General features: G+C 38.8%; 1 protein-coding gene across 1 annotated transcript in view; it reads left to right on the top strand.

Annotated features, from left to right (window-relative positions):
• Positions 1-25273, top strand: part of LOC145991671 (uncharacterized) — a 72654-nt gene that overhangs the window by 5085 nt on the left and 42296 nt on the right. Inside the window, exon 2 of the mRNA XM_083127734.1 lies at positions 1468-1747. Within this exon, the coding sequence (XP_082983860.1) occupies positions 1468-1747 (280 nt within the window). The remainder of the gene's footprint in view (positions 1-1467; positions 1748-25273) is intronic.

The following is a 25273-nucleotide window of genomic DNA, read 5'->3' as shown; positions in this document are numbered from 1 at the left end:
GGTCTTGATTGACAAGCCCGTTCGTACATTAAGAATGAAGGCGAAAAGTTCAAACAATGAAAAGCAAACAATAATGATATTCATTACGCTGTAAATAAGGAACGGATGTAATTTTAAAGTCTTACAAGAAAATTGTGCATGGTTCTAAACTTTTGTTTTCAAAATCTAACTATCCAAATCGATTTTACAAATGCCAAAAATTACGTAAAATATTTTTCTCGTTTTACTGCAGTTACGTACAATTGACGTACAGTGCACAACATAACAAACCAAATCAGGACGATCAGTGCTTGCACCTTCCTTACCACAGTACTGCTTTATGTCCGACAGACAACTTGAGGCACTGCTAGGCGGAGGGGTGAGTGTCAGGTGGGAGCTAGAGGAGGGATTTGAGGGCAAAGCATACGTAAATTTTACGAATTAAACTTATATCTTGCCCTGATTAGCCTATCTAAGGTAAACTGGACATAAAATAAACTTTGAAAAAAACTTTTGGGTCAAGACCGAGACGAGAATTAGTACAAACATTTACAAAATCTAAATAAATATATATTCTAAATGAAAACTCTTTATGCGAATTTTGCATTACACACACACACACACACAAGAAAAAAGTATTTGGATTATAGTTATGAAGTGTCCTTCTCATTTATCAGTACCAACAAAAAAAACACAAATGAATGTAACCTAACCAGGAACATGTATTCATAAACAAGTTATGAAAATAGTTCTAAAGACTGCACATTTCGCACGAAACTAACAACTTAGAATCAAGGTTTTCTTATATTACATTAAATTGCTATTATATTCTAAACGCAACTGAAATTCAAAATTGTCACTTGACAAGTTTCCCTTATGTGGTGTCAGCACATTTCCTCCCTGAGCTAACAACCCTTTCGACTGCAGCACGATGGGAATGCCAATATTGTACTTGATAAAGAGTTTCTTTATATACGGGAAATAACAAACCGCAATAAAACGTGGATGTTCTAAATGTGGCATGCAACGGGGCTTAGCTCCCTTGCCTCAATTAGTGGATTCCACGAAAATCATGTCACTTTAGAATCCAAAGACAACAAATTGTCGGAAACAGTTGCCAAATTTAGGTCTTCCCCCAAGTCACAAATATTCAATTTAAGAATTTACGTGTCATAAAGTAACTGTTAATAACATTACTTCTATCGCAAGAAGTAACTCTGTTACAGTTACAACTACTTACTTTTAAAAGTAGCCCGTTACAACTACAATTTACAGTTCCTCGGAAAAGTAACTCCGTTACAAATGGCAAGTTACTTCGAAACACAGATTTTTCTTTAATGCAAGAATTTCCATTTCACACCATATCCTGTCACAGTGCCTCTTGTGCCTCACGTGTTATTATAAACTCCCTTCTTCCTTAGTGATAATGCCAAATATTATCGACCCTACTCATGGGTAATTGAACCAAGGAGCTCTTTTTTATTTCAGCCTCTTTCGGAGGAACCGTCTGCGTGTTCGTGGGAGGAAGCCTGGTGAGCGTCCTGGAGATTCTCCACCTCCTTCTTCTGGAGTTAATCTGCGCCGCCAGAAACGTCCACAACCTTGTGGATTACCTCCGGAGGGAAAAACGGAAAACCACATTTTGGAGTAAACTACTTCAATGCATTCTCTGCACAAGTTTGACGAAAAGGAAAAAAGATATGCTGAAGAAAGTGAGGAAACCTTTTGCTGAAGAGTGTGAAATACTTCCTTTCGACAAGACTCAAAGGTAAATTTTCAAGGTTGTAACACATTCAGATGTACATAAAACAGTTTTCTTATAACTAGACATAGTATTTTAGGTTTTTAACCTATTTTTCCTATGCAGGTAAATAAGAAATAACAAGTTACATCAGCGCTTCATTAAAAAACGCAACAACCGATGAAGTTTTGTAGTGCCTAAAATGACCTATTTTGCTACTTAGAACCTATTGTAGGTATATGCGCCTAAATTAAGCATTTTTAAGGTTTCTTTAAATAGTTTTTTAAGGTTTTAAAGTATTTGCATATCACACAGAGGTGTTTGCTCTGTTTGGTGACGAAAAAACAATTACTATCGTGTTTGAAACACATTGTCTGTCGATTTCCTTCCCTACAAATCCACGATGTTTCTCCAAGTTCCAAACACAGTAAAATATCTGTCGCCTCTGTTACCTGCACAGTCCAATATGTAAACTTCTGACCCACGTGGTCTGCTCACTTCGAGTCAGTTCAGTGCTTTGTGGCATTCACACCTTACGAACGAGAAATAACGTTTCAGTATTGAAATTTGCACGACTGTCTGTTTCTGTTGAAAGATCATTTTCAACATATAAAATGATCATCACAGAGAAAAGGCGGACTTCGACCAAAGATTGGTTTGTATTCAGGAAGGCCACTCCATGGCCATGATTAAATTCAGGTTCATTTTTTTCAAGGCAAACTTTCCAAAAATTCAAGGGTACAAACAGAAGTTTTCTCTGTTTCAACTCACCACTAACACACATACACATACAAATATATCTAGGTATTAACAATAAAAAGGATCTTGATTTCAATGTACTCAAAAATTCTAATTCAACTCAACCGTTTGTACATTTAAATATTTAATTTAAGGTGCGTAGTTTACATACTCAGACTCGAAATGCATCTACACATGCAAGTCACAAATGTTATGGAATATATTAATCTACGAGAAATTGTAATTGTGTAAGAAATTCAAACCCGAATTTACCTAATCAAGTTCAAGATATATTTTCTTGCAATAGATGGTTGAACGAAGTAAACGGATTGAGGATTTTTTTTTTATTTTCCACGCAGCTTCTTTTCCATCCTCGATAAGAATAAAAGCTAAACTATGAAAAAAACTTGCCACAGGGTATTTATAAATATCTATAAATTCAATGGGATTTGCATTAATAAAAGTTGCAATTTTTCACATCTATGGAGAAATATCCACACAGAATTCCCGGAGCGAATAATTTCCTGAATTCAACCCTGGTATCTTGCAGCAAATATACTGTACATCGTACATACTCATTCTTCATATCAACAAATAACTTTTGCTGACAGCACAAGTATAGTATTACAATATTTTTTGGATAATTTTTAAAGTAATGTATACAAACGAGAATTTTGTTAGAAAGCTAATATTTGGCTCTTATGTTTACCTATTTAAATTTCTTGTGGTTCTTTTGAAATTTTCTTTCTCATGATTGTACCTAATCAGTGTTATTCATGAACTTTGAACCATTTTAAGTTTTTTGAAACTTATTTTACGATTTCTCCAGCCTAACGTAAGATTTTTAGAACCTACTTTATGATTTCGAGGCTATTTTGGGGACCTTAAAGCTCACTGTTTAGGACCTAAAATCCCTCCGAGGTCTACTCAAAAGAGACAAATATCATTGAGAGCTCATTAACTCATTGAGATATGACGTCGCGGGTATCACGAGCCACTTGGGGGGCCGGGGGCTCTTAGCCGCAGTAAGATATGAGATTGTTGCAAACGGTTTAAAGATGGCCCTAGCCTATAAAGCAAACCGAGGTGGCTCTGAGTCCACTGCAGCCGTTCCCTTGAACATTCAGGGAGTGGAACCGTTGACCCCTGACAGCAGTCGACGGGTAACATGTCGTCAAATTGCGGAACAGACGCTCTGTTCAAAATAATGACGCGATCGCAGAAACTGTCTGGTTTGCTAACTAAATACGTTCCGACAAGACCTGAGTTACTGCCACACTCTCGCAACAGCACAAACCTCGCTTCAAAGGATTCTCGCCTCTTTGGACTTCAAAAGGGAGTTCCAGCATTTCAGCACCGACTGAGACACGAAGCAACAGTCCGATTATGACTGCGATGGACTGAATAATCTTTCTACGCTTCTCGTTTCAAAGCACTAGTTACACGCTGGGATAATTGGATTAGTGTAGAGAGGAACTGTATCGAGAAATAAAATTTCTTTCTGCACGTTCAAACATGTTCACTTTTTATGAAACATCAAAAGTCCCGGTTTCAATTGAACACTCTTCGTACAATGAAAATGAATTTATATTTAGAAAACAAAGAAAATAATAAAGCAGTAGAATAATTCACTCTTTGGCCGACCTCCGTGCAGGAGTGAACAACGTAACACGCTACGAAATCACAGATCCCAGCTTCGATCCCTCCGTAAGGCACGGGTGTATCATTGTGTTTATCCCATCATCCATCCTATCAGTTTATTTTTCGTTCTCATTGTCCCGATTTAGTAATGAGGTTGAAATGCAACGTTAAGCCTGTATGAATTTTATATTGGTTCCAGTTGAAATTTCAATTGGTTTCAATTGGAATTAATCGGATTCTATCGGTTTCAATTGGAATGAATCTGATTCTATCGGAATGCATTGGTTACAATCGGAATCTCAACTGAAAGAAATTGGAAAATCAAGACAATTTCTAATTGATGAATTGTATCCAATTGTAAGTTGGTATATATTGTAGATTCAATATGTTATCAATTCATTTATTGACTCAAAACATAGGCACTTTGATTCTTGACACCACATTGGCTGTGATTCAGAAGTTCTTTGGAAAAACAGCACACTTGAACAGAATTTGTTCTGAATTCTAATGCATACTCCTGAAGTCAGATTTATCATAATAAACACCTAACAAGAACTCTTTCTTAAGAACCAACTCGACTTTAAAGGAGCTATTAGTTGGAATAAATGTTCAGATTAGTTCTTGTGTTTTCAATATTAAATTTGGATGGTTATTCTTAAGTGTATGTAATGCAATTGGAAAAATGAAGCAATCTCTTGATCAACTAAGCCAACCTCTACAGTGTTTTGTTTGTTTATCACTTTTTCAAGTGTTGTGGGTCAGATTCTTTGTTTAACCTAATTTGTTGCTGTTTTCACACGTATAAAGGAAGAACAAAATGTCAATTTATGACTGAAGAAGCATATTTTTCGATTTTCTATCAGTGCGTTAATCACAATGAAGTTTGTATGTGAAAGTTTTGTAAGTTAGAAATTCCACATGCTTTACCAGAGATACATTTTAGTTTGTTTATCCATTCCATTTACAGTTGTATAGTTAAGATTTTTTCTTAAGCAATATATCAAAACAATAAAATACTTTCCAATAAGCCCGACCCTGTGGCCGAGTGGTTAGCACATCGCGCTGCGACGCCAAGGGTCCTGCGTTTGAATCCCGGTCGGGCTTGGTTGTTTGTGAATGTCCATTCATCAATTTCATCATTTCATCACTCATCCCCATCTTCGCAAATTAGCCAAGAGGCACAAAACGCGAAGTAAAATAAACTAAATCAAATCAAAATCAAATCAAACTTTCCAATAAAAAACCAATTCATTACAATTGACCAATCGGTTCCGATAGACCAATTGGTTCAGTTAGACCAATCGGTTCCGATAGAGTGTGTAAAAACTCATATTGGCTATCGGAACCAATTGGAAAAATTTCCAGCTGAAAATACTAAAAAAAAAAATGAAAAGTTTTTGAAAACAATTTTTGCTTTGTAAATTATGTTTTAATTTCACTTTATTCATAGAATCTAATCGCAACAGGAACAAATATGAATCACACATAACGAACCAGGAAACTCCTTGAACAAGATATGATAATAATAGGGTCATTCCATGTGAAGTGGCCTAGGGATCCCTGCTCAACACTCTTCAATTTTTGACGAAACCTCTACAGGTTTTGTATAGGTGTTCCACATGTAGACCTGCAAAGTTCTAGATCCATAAGTAGTTTGGTTGGGGCGTCAGGGCTGCTTCTGTAAAGGCCACTTTTTCAATGTCGCTGGAAAGTACAATGTTGCGATTAATTTACCAAACTTTAGCTGTAAATATTGATATGAATTTGAATTCATGGCAACATTCGTTTTTAGGCATTTGTGTTTCAAGGCAATGCAATGTCTTACTCAATTGCTTTCAGAGGATGATGTTTCTCCAGTTCATGGCCATGGGCATGTTATAAAGCTCTTTAAATGGTGTCCTGCATGCTCAAATACGATTTGTTGAGTTATCCATCCATAAACCCCATCCTTAAAAATTTAAATCATAAATTTGAACCAATTTTCAGAAGCCTATATCTGAAAACTGACACTTCTAATTTGACCATGCAGAGAGCACATCTATTTTCCAGTTGGCAGTGGCGGCTTCTTAATACGTGCTACCGTGCTATAGCACGTTACTCAATTTACTAAAATGAAAAGAAAGAAAGGGACATATTTCATAGATTGAAGAAGTTTAATAAAACACTGAAGGGAAATGAAACTCCTCACGTTAAGAGGCTCAAAAATTTGCAGCGCGCTATGTATTTTCCGCACTCTGTTAAGCTACAACGAATACCGTGTTATTGGCTTCATAGCACGTTTTCGCCACCTCGCGGCGCGCAGAATCTGGCCGAATTCCCTGGATAATAAACCTTTCTCGAGCAAGGCCTCATCTCCAGGAAGCTATCAACTCGCGGCAAGCCACGTCACCTAGCGACCTGTTGAGTGAGGTGAGTCAAGGCTAAATGGATAATAAACCTTTTCCTGCTGCCACAAAAATAGGCATAGGCTGGAGAGTTCAATGAACTAACCGATCTCTAACTACGCACTGGTAATGATCAGGCTGGAAAGTTCATATGATCCAACCAATCACTGATCCAACTAGATTTTTAGAATTTGTGGCCGAATGCCCCTCGATTCTGCTGGGGAGGTACGATCCGAGCCAATCAACTCGGGAAATCCGTGTCCTAGCGTGCTGTACAGACTCACAGCACAGTAAGTGTTGTCATCTAAGTATAAGAAGAAAGTTTGCGGACAGCTTTACAGAATGACCAGACGCGATTTTTTTTTCGCGCGGTTCATGGTCATGTGCGTGGAATATGGAGCAGTCATTGTAATGGACAGCTGTGCTTTGTTGTTCCAAGCAGTGGCCTACGCGAGGCTGGGGCGAGCATCTCCAAATTTTGAGTTTCGGATGAAAGCAGCAAAGAACTCTGAAACAAAAAAAATAACTGTCTAAACTGCAAACACCTATGCCGACGCCCCGGAGGCGAGGTAAACCTCAAAGCCCACAAAAGTTACAAGAAACACTCCTTCCTTCCCAAAGCCGAACAAACATAAAGTTTTCCTCTCTCTCTCTCTCTTTTGTTTCTTGCACGTCTTCCTCAGTAGCTCTAGGAGCACAAGCTGGAGGGTTACAGTTATAAATCCTATTCGTAGACCTTTACATAAACAATATCCACCCCTTGAAACACTAAATCATTTGCATCAAATGAACTTTAGAATTCAAAAGTGACCCACAATTTTGGTAACACCCTGTTTGTCTCAATGGGCGTTTAAATGCAGGAAGTAAACTTCACAAATTCCCACTCTATGGATAATTAAGAACAAACCGCAAATATTTCTTGGTACTGAAAGTATGTTAAATTTTAAGAGATTGCACCTTGTAGGTTATACAACAGGTGAGACTTCCTTGCCTTTATACATAAATATTATTAATACCCAGAATAAGCAAGAGAATTTCCTGCGATAAAAGAATTCACAATATTAGCATATAAACAACAACATCTGAGTTACACCATATGTTGATCATGCAAATTATGAACTTGGGTGTGCAAAATACTTGTTTCATGATAAGCCAAGCTAAAAATAAAACAAATAATGATATTAACTAAATAAGATTAACAGGTGAAAACTTGAATAGAAAGTATATAAGTATACTTTAACAAAACAAACTAAACTGTTTGTTACCTTGACATGTTCATTGAAACATTTATGCTTCTAAGCGTACAATGTACCACCTGTTACGACACGTATTACCCTAATGTTATATTATTGCATTTCGAACGATCTTGTAATATGAGACTTCGATAAAGTGCAATTGCTATTTATAGACAACAGATTGACTTCATGGTGCACCACTGGAATTCTTACTTTAATTACCGTGTGACACAAAATAGTCTATTAGAACAACAACCAGATTAGTGTTAAACTGCATACATTAGTTTGAGAAATCTCCTCTTTAATATGCCAATAAGGTCAAACACTCAAAGCAATATTGAACCTGCTTTGTCAAACCATAAATCATGTACACATCATTATACACATAAATATAAGACTCCTTGAGTATTTACATTAACCCATCCGTTTCATTTCATAGTCTGTTCAATAATTTGTTAGGTTTTCGATTTGCAAAGGTGTTACTGCCCTGCTACAATTCACTTGCCAATGCTAGGTTGCATGGTTAAAAATCTATCCAAACTGCGTCGTGATAACTTTCACGTATAGAAAGCAGCCTGTTACTCAAAATGTAACCATTTATTCTCAAAACTGACCGGTAAATAACTTACAACACGTTTTGAGTTACAAACTCCCTCGAGTCAGTCGGGAACTATAGATATTTGGCACAGAGGACAAAAATTCACTTTATTTTAAAGATGGCGGCGTCGCCCATTTTCTCCTTTGTGGTGTACTTTCTGCAGCTTTACTTCAACTGATTACTACGAAATTTGCTTCAAACTCGCTCGTAAGTTCCGTGCTTTGTAGCGTAAATACGTAAAATTGTGACTTACCGCGTTTCACAAAGGTGCATTCCAGCAACCTTTTCCCTGAAGGAACACTCTTACCTCCATGGTGGGTTATCATGCATGGCAACCGAATTCACAGATTCGCCTATTCATTCAGAACACTGTGTCGAAGACCTGTTTCTTCAATTGTAATGTAAATGGCCGATGTTTCTCACATGACGTATCCGTCAGGACGATACAAAGTTCCCCTAAAACATACAGAATTTATGTCTGCCTTTTTGTATGCCACGCCAGACCTCCATTGACCTACTCCCGAACAAATTTATTGACCTTTAGAATGTATACATTTATAACTTTATCATACATTTCATTGGATCACATTTTCACTACATCTCATTACAAAGCTTTTCCGTCTGAATTTAATTGATATACAAGATACACTAGTTCATGGAATGAATCATGATATAATACGTAATTAGAACATGAAGCAGACAGTAGTGCAGAACATATTGAGTGAGTATAAAATAATACTTTTTGAAACACATATACATATCTAAAGGGGGGAAACCTCCCGAAGTAACCCGCCTCCACCCGCGTACTTTCGAGTGTATGCTATTAATGTCCTGGCACCTTTAAATAAACCAGGACGTCAGTTTCCTGAATGCAAACGGTTCCCCCGCCTTTTTATCCTACTTCTTCTCGTCTTTATTTTCATACATAAAATACAAATACAAGTACGAAAAAAAAGAAAAGAAAATACATGGAGATTCTATACATAGCTACATTTAATAATTTTTAGTTTGTATTATTTTAATAGACCGTTCTGGTGACCGGAACAAGTCTTAAGATTTCTTGTAAATTTACTGTGCATTTGTATGACTGGTAATTAATTAAACTTGTTAATAGTAGTTATGGATTAATTTGTGTTAGTTTATTGGTTAGTTTTAGTTGTCGTAGCTATAGATAGTAGGAAATGCTATGTACAGGAGGGACAACCATTCTGGTATCCAGAACTGTTTTAAGCTTGAGGGGAGAGTATGATGGGGTGATGGGGTGAATGATGGCTTGGATTAGTCTGCACGGACGCAAGTTCCCTGTCTGGTTTCCAGATCAGGCTTTATTGTAATACTACTCCCGAACAGCCAACTCCTTTTGTCCCAGGTCGATCAGCTATGTCGCTCCCCAGCCATCTAGTGTTGAATTCGCGGAACGAAAGCCGATAGCAGCCCGCTCGATGAGGGCATCTACCGATGATCGTGCTAACTACATGAACATTAAAGCTCTTGAAAAATTTACGCCACCCAAAGAACATGATATATCCTAATTACTAGAGCCCGGAAGTTTGGCAAAATGCCTCTTTTTATCTACTGCATATATTGATAATTTTTTTCCGGATATACGTTTTTTATGTTGTTTCTAATGTTTCAGAAGCCTTTTCATTTTGCCTATTTTGCCTATTTGGGACCCCACTGCCTATTTTTAATTATAATGCCTTTTTTTGCATTTTTCAATGAAATTTGAACATTTTTAAAAAAAATGTGTAAATAAATTATTTTTCTCCCAAAAAACGTTGTTGGCATTTATTTTTCTTCCGTTTATTATGTGAATAATTTTCGCCTTATTTAAGTAATATTGAACTCACGTATGTTTCAACGTTGCTGAAGGAGAAAAGTGTGTTTAAAAAAAAATAGTATTTCATGCTGAGTTAAGATATTGCCTTTCCGTTAACATGTCCTTGTGAATGATTGACTGCTGAAAACCTGTTGCAGAACACCTGCACAATTACGTCATCACGTCCAGCGTCCGTGTCAGGAGGTTATTGACAAGAAACAGCACTAATGCCCAAGGGCCTTTGCATGGATTCCAAAATCAAGTTCTCTATCTTTAGTTTAGTTCTGAACTTTGGAAGGAAAGGATCGTGTAGTTGTCATCATGCCGAAATTTAGTGTGCTATTAAGTGGTAAGTTACATGGTTACGTGCATGAATTTGGTGAAAGCACATTTTTGACAGATGATACTATTCTTCTCTGCAAGATATGTGAAAAAACATTCAACCATGAGAAAAAATACTTTATATCTCAGCATGTGTCAACAGCAAAACATAAATCTGCAGTTGCCAAAAAGGTTGGACAGAAGAAGATAACCCTAATTTCAACAGTGGGCACTTCATCCAACAGGCAATCTCAGTTTTCTCTTGAATTGTGCAAAGCTTTCATGGAAGCAGGGATACCTTTCTGGAAAGTGGAAAACAAGTCACTGAGGAAATTCCTGGAGAAATACAGTAAAGAAACGGTGCCGTCGGAATCTGCGTTGCGGAAAACATATTTAAGCATCTGCTCTGCAAAGAATTCGTGCTGAAGTTGGTGGAAAGAAGGTTTGGATTTAAACAGATGAAAGTACTGACGCTATGGGATGCTGAATAACCAACGTCATCATATGAACTATGGAACCAACATGCGGAGAATCCTCGTCATATCTTCTCACGTCAGAACAACTAGAGAGAGCCAATGGTTCGTCAATAGCTCAGTTATTCTCAAATTCCCTACTTCTGCTCTGGCCAGATGGTGTACATCATGATGACGTGTTACTTTTTATCAATGATGCAGCTCCCTATATAAAGAAGGCTGCCATAGCATTGAAAATTCTCTTCCCGAACATGCTTCATATCACATGTGTAGCCCACGCAATGCACAGAATAGCCGAAAAAGTTAGAGTGTTGCATCCAGAAGTGGACAGGTTGATTTCGAACACAAAGAAGATATTTCTGAAATCTCCCTCTCGAACCCGAACATTTCAGGAAGTTGCACCTGAGCTTAGTTTACCTCCGCAACCAGTCTTGACGAGATGGGGAACCTTGATATCAGCAGCTATATATTATGCTAACCACCTTGAAAAAATCAGTGAGGTGATCGATGCTCTTCCAGAAAATGAAGCGGCTTCAATTCGTGAAGTGAAAAAACTCCTGTCCTATTCAGAACTGAAGAATGAACTGTCGTTTATTTTTGCACATTATGGTGCATTGCCAGAGACAATTACAAAGCTAGAAAAAAGAGGTGAGACTCTTGTAGCATCCATGAAAATCTTCGAGGAATCTATGCAGCAGATGATGGAAGTGTCAGGAGAAAAGTGGTCAGCTGTTGTGGAAAAGTGCAAATGGGTAGTGAGTGCAAATGGTGACTTGAAACAATTGAAAACAATTTGTGATATTCTAAAAGGTGAAAATGCTGTTATCGAAATGAGTCCAGCTACATTTGCTTGTTTTATATATGCTTCATTAACATTTTGCCAGAAATTATAGATAAAAGTAAGTGACTTTCAAATGTGCCTGTTTCAGTTTATTTTGCCTTTTTTTCCCATTTTTAGTGTCTATTTTCCACATTATAAATGCCTTTTTTCCTGCCTATTTTAACGAAAATAAATGCCTGAACTTCCGGGCTCTACTAATTAGGTTAACATTGTTATTTTATTTCAAAATGTATTGTGGCGAATTATCGTCATACACCCCTTAAAATGATCTCCGATTACCATTTTTGTCTTTGAATAGCTTTTAAAATGAAGATTTAAAGCGGTGATTGAAAAATATTTTAAAATGCATTTCGCCCCTACCTAGAAAGTACGTAGTTATGTGTACACCGAGTTTGAGAATTACAGATCCCTCTGGAAAAAAAACCTGCAGTAGTTATGTACCCCCGTTGAAGTCGATAAATCAATTGATTGGAAAAGATCGATCAAAGATCAATTGATGATGTAGCTGTGTGGGCAAGCAAGTGTGGGGTTTTTGAGCGTTTTGATTGGTTGTTGGGGAAAAAGTGGGCGGGGCTTAATGATATGGACTTCCTGTTGTGAATGAGGAGCGTGATAAGTGTTTCCGGTCTGGAGTTGATAACGGGGGGCGTTTTCGGTGGGTTTGATAAGTTTGGCGGGAAGTGTTTTCTGTTGTTAATGAGGACTTGATAAGGGTTTCCGGTGTTGATAAGATAGGTGGTTATTTTTGGGGGGGCGTTTCCCGTTTGAGAGCGTTGATGAGTCTGAGATTCCTGGAAATGGGTGTAACGGTTTTCTGTCTGAATAGAACATGTCCGAACATGTTTTGGGGCGTAGGTTTGGATGAATTTGCAATTTCTGGGAGTCACGTGACTGTTTGTGACGTCCCAAAATGGAAGTCGCGTGACCAGATTATATTATTAAATTATTATTAATTTAAATATTATTATATTATTATTATGAATTGTTTTAATTCCTGTGACGCCATTTTGTTTTTGTTACGCGGGAATGTAGGTTTGGATGAATTTGCAATTTCAGGGAGTCACGTGACTGTGACGTCACAAATGGAAGTCACGTGACCATAATTGGAGTACGTGTTTCCGGTGTCTGAGGAAAGATGGCGTTGATGAGTTTGAAATTCTGGGAATCGTGATACGTGTTTCCGTTGTTTGATGAGAGATGGCGTCTAAAACTGTACTAGGAGTTGAAGTAATAAAACCGTTTGTACATACAAGTAAATGTTATTATTGTATCGAAATAAATAGATGTAATATACTTACAAAATTCTCTCCCTCCACCGACGCAGCACTGTACCAGTCGAGGCGTTACGGCAGAATGAAAAATCTGCAGTGATGGTCACAACACATGCATATCAGTTCTGTGTAGGGTTTGGTCATTAGCGGTACGGATGCAACGTCTTTGCTGATTATGCATGCCAGAGATAACCAACCGCAACTTCCGCGTTGAGTCTGCGGCGGGGCTTGATGATATGGGTTTCCTGTTGTTAATGAGGAGCTTGATAAGTGGAGGGACGTTTTCGGGACTTTGATAAGATTGCGGGTTTCTGTCGGTTGGGGAATTGATAAGATGGTCTCCTGTTGTTAATGATGAGGTGACGGTTTTCTGGGAATGTTGATATGGGTTGAGGTTTCCTGTTGTTAATCAGGAGGTGACTACGGTTAGTTTTCTGGGAATGGTGATATGGGTTTCCGTTGGGTGGCGTAAATGACTGTTGAAGTTGATAAGAGTCGACGGTTGAGAAGATAAAGGAGTTGGAAAGGAAATGTGTTGGGATGTTGAAGCGATATGGAGAGATTGTGGAACACGTGTTGGGACATGTCGGATGTTTCTTGGAATGGGCATGTAGAAGTTCGTGGGAACGTTGATAAGGTATGACTGTGTGCAGGATACGTTAGTAGGCGGTGGAATGGAGAGCGGGCAAAAAGGAAAAAAAGTTTCCGAGAGGCAGCATGTGAATAGAATAAAAAAAGTTGTGTTCTCGGAGGAGGTGGAGATTCATAGTATACCGGGAAAAGAGGAGGACCGACGAGGCACGTGGGCGTTGGATGCCTTGCGCGAGAGAATGCGCAGAGAATATCAGGGAATTTGAGGAGGGGTAGGTAGGTATATAAAAGGTTTTGGCGTGTTTCACTTACACAGTTCGGCAGACTGTACGCTATCAGGTAGTAATCATCTGCGATTTTGCTGACACTTGTTCCTGGACACCCTTGCTGACACTTGTTCCTGGACGAGCTAGGTATAAAATCAGTATTCCGAGGTGAGTACTATAGGTTTCGTACGCCTATATGTGAGTAAAATGTAAATAGAACCTATGCTCGGAAATCCAAAATGGCGACCGGAAGTGGGGTTATATTGGAAACGGTAAGACTTATGAAAAATCTGTTTGCGGATTCATCACGTACGCCTATATGTGAGTAAAATGTAAATAGAACCTATGCTCGGAAATCCAAAATGGCGACCGGAAGTGGGGTTATTTTGGAAACGGTAAGACTTAGGAAAAATCTGTTTACGGATTCATCACGTACGCCTATACGTGAGTAAAATGTAAATAGAACCTATGCTCGGAAATCCAAAATGGCGACCGGAAGTGGGGTTATTTTGGAAACGGTAAGACTTAGCAAAAATCTGTTTGCGGATTCATCACGTACGCCTATATGTGAGTAAAATGTAAATAGAACCTATGCTCGGAAATCCAAAATGGCGACCGGAAGTGGGGTTATTTTGGAAACGGTAAGACTTAGCAAAAATCTGTTTGCGGATTCATCACGTACGCCTATATGTGAGTAAAATGTGAATAGAACCTATGCTCGGAAATCCAAAATGGCGACCGGAAGTGGGGTTATTTTGGAAACGGTAAGACTTAGCAAAAATCTGTTTGCGGATTCATCACGTACGCCTATATGTGAGTAAATTGTAAATAGAACCTATGCTCGGAAATCCAAAATGGCGACCGGAAGTGGGGTTATTTTGGAAACGGTAAGACTTAGGAAAAATCTGTTTGCGGATTCATCACGTACGCCTATATGTGAGTAAAATGTAAATAGAACCTATGCTCGGAAATCCAAAATGGCAACCGGAAGTGGGGTTGTCTTGGAAACGGTAAGACTTAGGAAAAATCTGTTTGCGGATTCATCACGTACGCCTATATGTGAGTAAAATGTAAATAGAACCTATGCTCGGAAATCCAAAATGGCGACCGGAAGTGGGGTTATGTTGGAAACGGTAAGACTTAGGAAAAATCTGTTTGCGGATTCATCACGTACGCCTATATGTGAGTAAAATGTAAATAGAACCTATGCTCGGAAATCCAAAATGGCGACCGGAAGTGGGGTTATGTTGGAAACGGTAAGACTTAGGAAAAATCTGTTTGCGGATTCATCACGTACGCCTATATGTGAGTAAAATGTAAATAGAACCTATGCTCGGAAATCCAAAATGGCGACCGGAAGTGGGGTTATCTTGGAAACGGTAAGACTTAGGAAAAATCTGTTTGCGGATTCATCACGTACGCCTATATGTGAGTAAAATGTAAATAGAACCTATGCTCGGAAATCCAAAATGGCGACCGGAAGTGGGGTTATGTTGGAAACGGTAAGACTTAGGAAAAATCTGTTTGCGGATTCATCACGTACGCCTATATGTGAGTAAAATGTAAATAGAACCTATGCTCGGAAATCCAAAATGGCGACCGGAAGTGGGGGTATCTTGGAAACGGTAAGACTTAGGAAAAATCTGTTTGCGGATTCATCACGTACGCCTATATGTGAGTAAAATGTGAATAGAACCTATGCTTATAATACTGACGTGTGCATAAATAACAGTTTTTCTTTTATTTTCAGATGGCATTGTTACCTTTTGATTTCGACCTTTTGTATGCTGACCTTAAGAACGAGAATCAGAAGGGAGAAAGAAGAAACCTATGGAATAAGAACCAGGCTAAACATGCGGAGAAACAAATTGCGTGTTACGTCGACTTTTGCGAAGAAAACAACTTAGCGGAAGATCTGTTAAAAAATCTGGAAGAAGTGTGCAAAGATATGGAAGTGAGAATCGACAATCTGATAAAAATGTTTTCATGTATAATCGGGAAAAAAGAAAAATCTGCGGTATTCGGGGATTTCGTCGAAAATATAAAACGTGGGCAGTATGTACCTTCCCATCTATCTCTTCGATTGTGCTTTGAATTGATGGAGTTATTTAAAGGTGTCAGACAGCAGAAAAAAGAGGAGAAAATGGGGGACGAGGAGAAAGGAATGGAGAAGAGAATGGTGGAGCTTTTGAAAAAGAGAAAATTGAACAGCTAGAACTAACATTACTAATACACTAACACACTGTTCAATTTTCTGCGGTTGCATTCGAAGAGATAGATGGGAAGTTTATTGATTTGTTGCAATACAATTATTCACCTGTAGAGTTTCATTATGTGTAACAATTTCTGTGTATATATTTTGTAAACTGATGATCGGCACTATTGATTTGTTACAACACTGATATTATATAATTACTCACCTGTAGAGTTTCATTACGTGTAAAAATTTCTGTGTATATATTTTGTAAACTGATGATCGACACCAATAAAGATTGCGATGTGTAAATATGAACTTATTATTTGACAAAATGAAATTAATATAAGGTACTTACATCGTCCCCGTTCTCCATTCTGATCCTTCGTTAACAATTTCAAAGTGTGAAATGATCGTAGAGAAACATATGCAGCTGCCGCAAACACAGATTCCAGTATCATATCGTCTTTCAAGATAGTAAGTTGATTGCTGAATCTGGCTAATTGGTATATACGGTAAACTCTGATTGCAGTATCATAGCAAATCCGGTCTAGCTCAATTAGGAGCCGAGCTATTTTCTTATCTACGTCCTTCTTCCTTTGTCGATAGATAAACATTTTGGACGTTCCTTCGTTAAGTATTTATCTACATCCTGTGTTTACAGATAAACATGAAAACCCTTACATAGCGATATCTACGAGGAAAACATGTGGTGAAGACGGTTAACCATTTCCAGGATAATTACATAGGGTCAGTAGAACCGTTAGGATCGGAGATAAATGTTGCGTCATGTTTGCGTATATAAAGAACGGCGTTCTCTCCACAAAACAGTCTTCGTGAAATAATCATTGTACGATCATGGACGTACAGTTATCCGCTGACGATCTGTTAGTGCTATATCGTGACGGATATTACACAACATCTGCACAATTACGGGAAGTGTTGGCGATTATTGCGCAGAAAATCATCGCGGGAGAAAGTATCTCTTTGGTCGAGGAGTATGACCACTTACTACGGACAGTGACAACATCCGCACCCGATCTTTCAGGAGGAGGATGGACAGATATTCCCGAAGAGTCCCCAGGCCCTCCGTCGACACCTGATTCTGTATCCCGAGTCACCAAGGAGGCGCAGGCATCCGACACAGGAACTAACGCTGCATCCAGATCACAGCCGGAGCCTTTGCCAGGACCGTCATGGAGACCGGACCCACCAGCAGAACAGTCATCAAATGGGAAAGGTAAGAAAAGGAAACGTGCTTCAGTGTCTCGTGAACAGATAGGGAATATAACATTACACGACATTCAAGAACGTGAATATCCTAAATTCCGTTCCAAGGGACGACGTGTTGAATTCAGTTTCTCACACCCGCCAGAAAATGTCGATCCTCACACTTGGATTCGGGAAGGTGTTGAAAATCTTCTCACCTACGTTAAAAAAGACAGCAAGGATGAAGACAAAATAGGGTTAACTTTGTCTAACATATCTGACCCAACTGTGAAAGATATTTACATCGGGTGGCATAGATGTGATCAGTTGCATAGTGATATGGTGTGGAACATTATGTACAAAATACTACAAAGTGCAAAAACCTTCACTGCTACAGATCGCTTAATTTTACGAGCAGACCATGTCAATATACCTGTTGGAGGTGGGGGTAATCGAACATATTGTTTACCTAATTATATGTTAAGCACTCAAAAAAGAAGTATCGTCGGTGTGCCGAATAGAAAAAAACCACTCTGTTTAGCTGAAGCGCTGGTCATAGGGAAAGCCCATGCTGATAAAAACCCGTCCTATACTCAATATAGAAGAAACAGAAATCTTCTTAAACCAGTTTTCGAACTGATGCGAAAAGCAGATGTAGATCTGACAGACAATACGTGTGCCGGTAGTGGTATTCCGGAACTGAGAAAATTTCAGCAAGTTCTCCCAGAATATAAGATTATTGTATACAACAATCTTCGTGATGTTAAAGATGTTTTGTTTGAAGGACTGGTTGAAAACGCTTCCAAATTTATATACCTTCTCTATGATAATACCAGACAGCATTATGATGTGATAGTGAACCGTGTTGGAGCATTTGCGGCAAAACAAGAATGTCGCGGGTGTAACGAACTCATATTTCAAAAAGCTCATAACCATCTGTGTAAACAATTGTGTTCTATGTGCCGTTCAACTCCACCGTGTGTACCTGAACAGGGGGTTCGCAGAATATGCCAGACATGTCACAGAATTTTCAAAAATGAAAACTGCTTCACGAATCACGTTTCTACACCATTCCGAAACGGTACAGTCTGTAGTGAAATACAACAATGTCCCCGATGTTTCAGAATTATTCTAACTCACAATACATATGAAAAAGTGCATAAATGTAACATGAAGTACTGTACTGTATGTAATTGTGTGAAGCCTATCAATCATTTCTGTCACATGGCTATACCGAAACCTAAATTGAATTCAAAATTTCTATATATATTTTACGATTTTGAATGTTATACAGATATTCCTTACTCTGAGAAAGAAAAAACTTTTCTGCATGTTCCGAATCTTATTGTAGTGCAGACAGCCTGTCACGCATGTTACAAAAAAGAGGATTTAACGGTTCCATGTTCTGTCTGTGGAACAAGAGAGTTTGTATTCTGGGATGATCCTGTAGACACATTTCTGTCCTATCTCGAATTGCAACATAAGTTTACCAACATAACCATCTGTGCACACAATGCACGAGGTTATGATTGCACATTTCTATTAAGGAGAATGTTGGAAAGAGAAATGAAACCTCGTGTCATCTTAGATGGAACCAAAATCATTAGTATGACATACCAAAATCTTCATTTTGTGGACAGTCTCAACTACGTTCAGACAAATCTTGCAGGATTTTCCAAACTTTTTGGTTTGCCTGTGCAGAAAGGATATTATCCGCATTTGTGGAACACCTACAAGAATAGAAATTACATAGGGCCGATGCCTCCTCCTTCTGCATACGGATATGAATATATGAAAACAGTTGAAGATCAACACCGTTTTATGTCTTGGTATGACATTGAATGCAATAAGAATATACCTTTCAACAACAAAAACCAACTTCTCCAATACTGCATCAAGGATGTTGTCTTGTTGAGACAAGGATGTTTGAAGTTAAGACAGAATTTTCTAGATATATGCAAAATAGATATTTTCAAGGATTGCATCACAATAGCATCTGCCTGTTCCCTGATTTACAGAGGGAAATTTATGCCGGCTAATACTATAGGGATAATTCCTAAAGGAGGTTACCATCATGCAGATCAGATGTCCAAGTTTGCATTGAAATGGTTAACCTACGTTGAAGAACAGAATCATGTAATACTTCTTCACGGTGGACGTACTCGTGAAAAATATGTCATAGGAGGACGTTACAGAGTGGACGGATATCACGAGGAGACGCAGACAGTGTATGAGGCGCTTGGATGCTACTGGCATGGTTGTCAACGCTGCATATCAATTAACAGGGATATGTATCCGAAAAATGACGATGAAGATGAAACCGATCAGGATAGTAGCAGTCAGAAACATAGTGACATGTTGAACACTGCAGCCTTCAGATACGAAACAACATGCCGTAAACTTGCTGCTTTACGTTCGGAAGGATACCATGTCGTCACAATGTGGGAATGCGATTTCAACAAAATATTGAAAGCAGATCCTGAACTCGATAGATATCTATCGACACATCCTATTGTTTGCTGCATTCCTTTAAATCCACGAGACGCCTTATATGGAGGAAGAGTTGAAACTGTCAGGACTTACTACAAGATCAAAGAGAATGAGAAATTGCAGTACAATGATTTCACAAGTTTGTACCCTTATGTGAACAAATATTGTGCTTATCCTGTCGGACATCCTACCATATTTCTAGGAAATTCTATTCCGTCAGTAAATGAGGTTCTGAACATGGAGGGCCTCATCAAATGTACTATTCTGCCGCCAAAAACTCTTTTACATCCTGTGTTGCCTACAAAAATGCATGGAAAACTCATGTTTGTATTGTGTAAGGAGTGTGCTATCAAATTGAAATGTGAAGGTACATGTCAGCATTCCGATGAACAACGCGCACTTTCGGGAACTTGGGTCATTGCCGAGGTACGTAAAGCCTGCAGTTTAGGTTACGAAGTGTTGTCGATGTCGGAAGTGTGGAAATATGAAACATCCATGTACAACCCTGTCACACAAACTGGAGGACTTTTTGCAGGATATGTCAACACCTTCTTGAAAATAAAACAGGAAGCGAGCGGTTGGCCTTCATGGTGTCAGAACGATGAGGATAAGAAGAAATACATACAGGAATATTTTGATAGGGAGGGTATTCTATTGGAAGAAAACAGTATAGAAGTTAATCCAGGAAAACGTACTCTGGCTAAACTCTGCCTTAATTCTTTATGGGGCAAATTCTGTCAACGGGACAATCTTTCCCAAACAACCATCATCAAGGAATCGAAAGATTTTCTCGATAAAATGACTGACCCCAATATAATGATCGGAGGAGTTGTGTTCATCAATCAGGATACTGTTTTAGTGAACTGGAAATATGTTGAAGAGGCTGTCAGTCTGAACAGGAAAGTAAATGTTCCTATTGCAGCCTTCACGACATGCCATGCTCGCCTCAAATTGTATGAACTTCTCGAAAAGTTGGGTGACAGAATATGTTATTGTGATACAGATTCTGTCATTTACATAGATAGCCCTGAAATGGAATATCACCCCCAGACAGGTGACGCATTAGGAGAACTCACCAATGAATTGACCGATTTCGGCCCCGATGCAGTTTGTGAACAGTTTGTTTCAACGGGACCGAAAAGTTACAGCATGAAAATAACTAAACCATTCTCCGAATCACGGTATATCTGTAAAGTGAAAGGGATTACATTGAATACCACCACATCGGAATTGGTTAATTTTGATACTATGTGCGACATGATAAATAATGAGAAACCTGAAGTTATAGTGGAAAATATTTTCAGAATTAGAAGAACAAAACAGTTCCAGGTTATCAGTACAAATGAAAGAAAGCTGTTTCAACCAGTATTGCTGAAACGACGATTCGACCATGAACATTTATCGTTTCCTTTCGGATACTGCACAGACTAAAATATGTATGTAGTGGTCCAGAGTTCGAACCCTTCTTCGGACAGCCAGTATATAAAATGTGTTTACAGACTGGCAGATCTTCATTTTTCTTCAGAACCTGTAAGACGTTTCTTCAGCATAAAACATGTTTCCTAAACTTTCCCATCCTTTCACCATGATGGTTTGCGGAGCATCAGGAAGTGGGAAAACTACCTTTGTGACAAACATAGTCAATTCCATCGTTCATCTCGTCGAAGGATCCGTGAAGAAAATCATATGGTGTTACGATCAGGAAAACAGTCTTCCGCAAAATCTTCGAGATGTGCAATATCATAAAGGTATCGTCGATTGGCAGTCGTGGAACGGAAAAACCCCCACTCTCATAATCCTGGACGATCTTATGATGGCTGCTCAGGGAGAAAAAGTCGCCGACCTTTTCACAAAAGGTAGCCATCACAAAAACATTTCGGTGGTGTTCATAACACAGAATCTTTTCCACCAAGGAAAAAATTGCAGGGACATTTCGTTGAACGTGAAGCACTTTGTTATTTTTAAAAATCCTCGAGATATGAACCAATTCACTGTTTTTGCAAGACAACTTCATCCTCATCGCATGAAGGAACTCGAAAAAGTATATATAGATGCTACCACGCAACCTTACAGTTATTTGTATATTGATCTCTCACAGTCAACACCGGATCCTTTACGTTATCAAACAGACGTTTTCAACCAGAATTACTCAACTGTATATCTTCCTCAGGAATGTTTAAAACATCGAGATGAGGAAAACGAGGAAGATACGTACCAACTCACGTTCTAACAGGAATAGGCATTCGACTTCTTTCAAGAAACATTCACCTTTCTTGCACGTGTTGAAAAATTCACCTACCAAAATCCGTAAATCATTATTGAAAAGTGCTCCGAAAAAGACAATACGTTTCATCAGCGAATGCTGCCTGAACGTTTTAAAAGGAAACTTGAAAATTAAACCATCCGCAAAACGCCGTCTGACACCTTACAAGTCGGTCATACGCAATCTTGTGAAACCGAAAGTGAACATCGAGAAACGCAGAAAGCTTCTTGTTCAGAAAGGAGGATTTCTACCATTACTTCTAGGCTCCTTGTTATCGGGTCTTCTCGGTACTCTCATTCCTCATTGAGAAATGTCATCTTCTTACAAAAAAATGATCGTCCTTTCACCGGAACAGTTAGCACGTATTCGTGGTTCCGAATTGTCTGTGACTCAAAAATTATCCGTTCTAGATAAGAAGATGAATGATATTCTAAAAATGAAAAATATATCAGACGATCAAAAATGGCGTCTTTACAGAAAAGAACTGGACGAGTATTTATGGTTGAGTCGAAAATCCAAAGAACCATTACAGATTCCTATTGTGCAAGATAACGACGGTTCTTCTACTATTTCACCAGAATCGACGTATTTTCCTCAGAACCTGGCAGAGACGTTACCCCGTAATACACGCCATCAGTTACAGAATATCATCGATGAGTACCAATCCACGGCACAACATTTGATAGACGAACGTCAGGAAAAAACACTTCCGGATCCGAAAACGTTGAACTTCTCATCGTCGCCAACGGAAAGCCCTGGACCGTCTCATCGACAGAAGAAGAAGAAGAAGAAAGTGACCGTCCGTGTTTCCAGGAAAACTACACCTTTTCTGAGAACGCCTGACGCTTACAAACTGGTTCCTCTGAGAAAAAGCCGTAGACAGAGAGATCGGTCATGGGAGTCCCTAAGTTGAAACACGATAAAATTCTCACGAAAATATATTACGATCCCCGACACCATGCTTCATTCTCATCTGTAGATCGTCTGTGGAAAGCGGTACGGGATAAAAATATATCCCGCGATACGGTGAAAAAATGGCTGATGCATCAGGAAACCTACACTCTCCACAAACCTGCAAGAAAAAGGTTTCCTCGAAATCGTTACAATGTGTGGAACATAGACATGCTTTGGGAAGCTGATCTCAACGACATGGCATCGATACAAAAACATAACGACGGGTACAAATATCTTCTGACAGTGATCGACGTATTTTCAAAATATGCCTTTGCATTACCGCTAAAAAATAAAACAAGCAATTCGGTAACCGAAGCTTTCAAAACTATTTTCGAAGAAAACAGACGGAAACCTGTTACACTACAGACCGACCAAGGAACGGAATTTACAAATTCTACATTCCAGAAATTTTTAAAAAATGAACATGTACAGTTCTCGACAGCAACAAATTATCCTGTGAAAGCGAGTGTAGTGGAACGTTTCAACAGAACATTAAAAGAACGGATGTGGAAATATTTCACCTCAAAACAGACAAGACGTTATGTAGATATTTTACCGCAACTTCTCGAAGGTTACAATACAGCAATCCACAGTTCCATAGGAATGGCCCCTCGAGATGTCAACGAAACAAACGTTTACATTGTGTGGAAACGTCTCAACAAACCTGACAAACATGTTTCACAACCGTCTTCAGATCTTAATGTAGGTGATATTGTACGAATTTCTGTCGTCAAAGGACATTTTGAGAAAGGATACGAACAAACGTGGTCACGAGAACTTTTCAAAATCCATTCCCTTGTTCAGCGAACACCTGTACCTGTATACATATTAGACGACTTAAATGAAGAACCAGTAAAAGGTACATTTTACAAACATGAACTGCAGAAAGTTTATTCGGATCCTGACGAAGAGTATAAAATTGATAAAATTTTGAACACCCGGGGAAAAGGAAAAAAATTGGAATACCTGGTTCGTTGGCTCGGATATCCGCCTAGTTTCGATTCATGGATCAAGGCATCTTCCGTAAAACAGTTATCGGGAAAATAATTTCCAAAACATATTTATATCAAAATATAACGGTACTGCGATCCAGTGAGTCTTCTGTGTTCGGCGAGAATGGATGATAATTTCTACGTTTACCTCCTATCATCTGCATCGGAGGAATATTTTCCAGACAACACACTCACCCATTTCACCGTAAAACTTGCTAAACGAATCGATCTGTCTCCAGAATTGTGGGAAGTCGGATTGGCAGAACTACATTATTCAACTCTATACGACAATGTTTTGGAAACTGATTCTGGAATGTTAACTCTTCCTGTTCGGACATATGCAAGTGCTGAGGACCTAGTCTCTACCATCATCGAATCTCTCCCCGACGACCTGGAAATAAGGAGATCCGTTCTCGAGAAATTCTGGCATTTTTTGACGGAACCGCAATGGGGAACATTTGGATCTACTATCTGTACGGATAACACACTCTATATTAACGAACAACCATTTTATTTTCCTGCAACAACATATACGATAGAGGATCTGATTTATTTCCTGAAAACAGACCCTGCTAATGTAGCTGTTCCTACTCATCTCAGGTTTTTCTTCAAGCAGGCCGTGTACAAACATCTATCCGTGATAGGGGTTCCGAAGCCTGAACCTGACGATGCTCCAACAAATACCGTTACACCCATAGACGAAACTGATGACTATGCTAAATTTCGATATGACATATTGAAATCTATTTATTCTACGCACGCAATGTCCAATAGTGTTGTGGATAAAAACCCATACATATTTATTTACTCTGATCTGGTGAAACAACAATTGGTCGGGGGAGAAATGGTACGTCTCTTGCGTCTTACCCGAAAACAGTGTTCGGACACAAATACGTCTTGCACAGTACCCGTAGCCCATCAAACATTCGACCCGATTCATTACGTTCCTCTGGATAAAGCCTCTTTCGAAACAATAGAAATTGCGTTGTACGATAGAAAAGGAAATTTCTTACCTTTGAGAACTGGGTCCGTACCCACCATTGCTGTTTTACATTTTCGTAGAAAAGCAAAGTCCTTTTAAAAAACAGTAGACAGCTATTTCTCTCAGTCTTTGTCGAAAAGCGAATGAATCACCATGAATTCGCAGACCGAATATTATAGTAACCAAATCCGTGGAGGAATTGGGCCCATCTACCGTTCAACTAGAAATCAAAAAGGGAGAGGATTGGGGTCACTTTTCGCAGGACTGTTTAGAATGGTGAAACCTCTACTC

This window comes from Lepisma saccharinum, chromosome 8, assembly GCF_977018435.1.
Source record: "Lepisma saccharinum chromosome 8, izLepSacc3.1, whole genome shotgun sequence".
In the NCBI taxonomy this organism is placed as follows: domain Eukaryota; kingdom Metazoa; phylum Arthropoda; class Insecta; order Zygentoma; family Lepismatidae; genus Lepisma; species Lepisma saccharinum.
The sequence above is the reverse complement of the archived record's forward strand: the minus strand, read 5'-3'. Positions and strand labels throughout refer to the sequence as shown.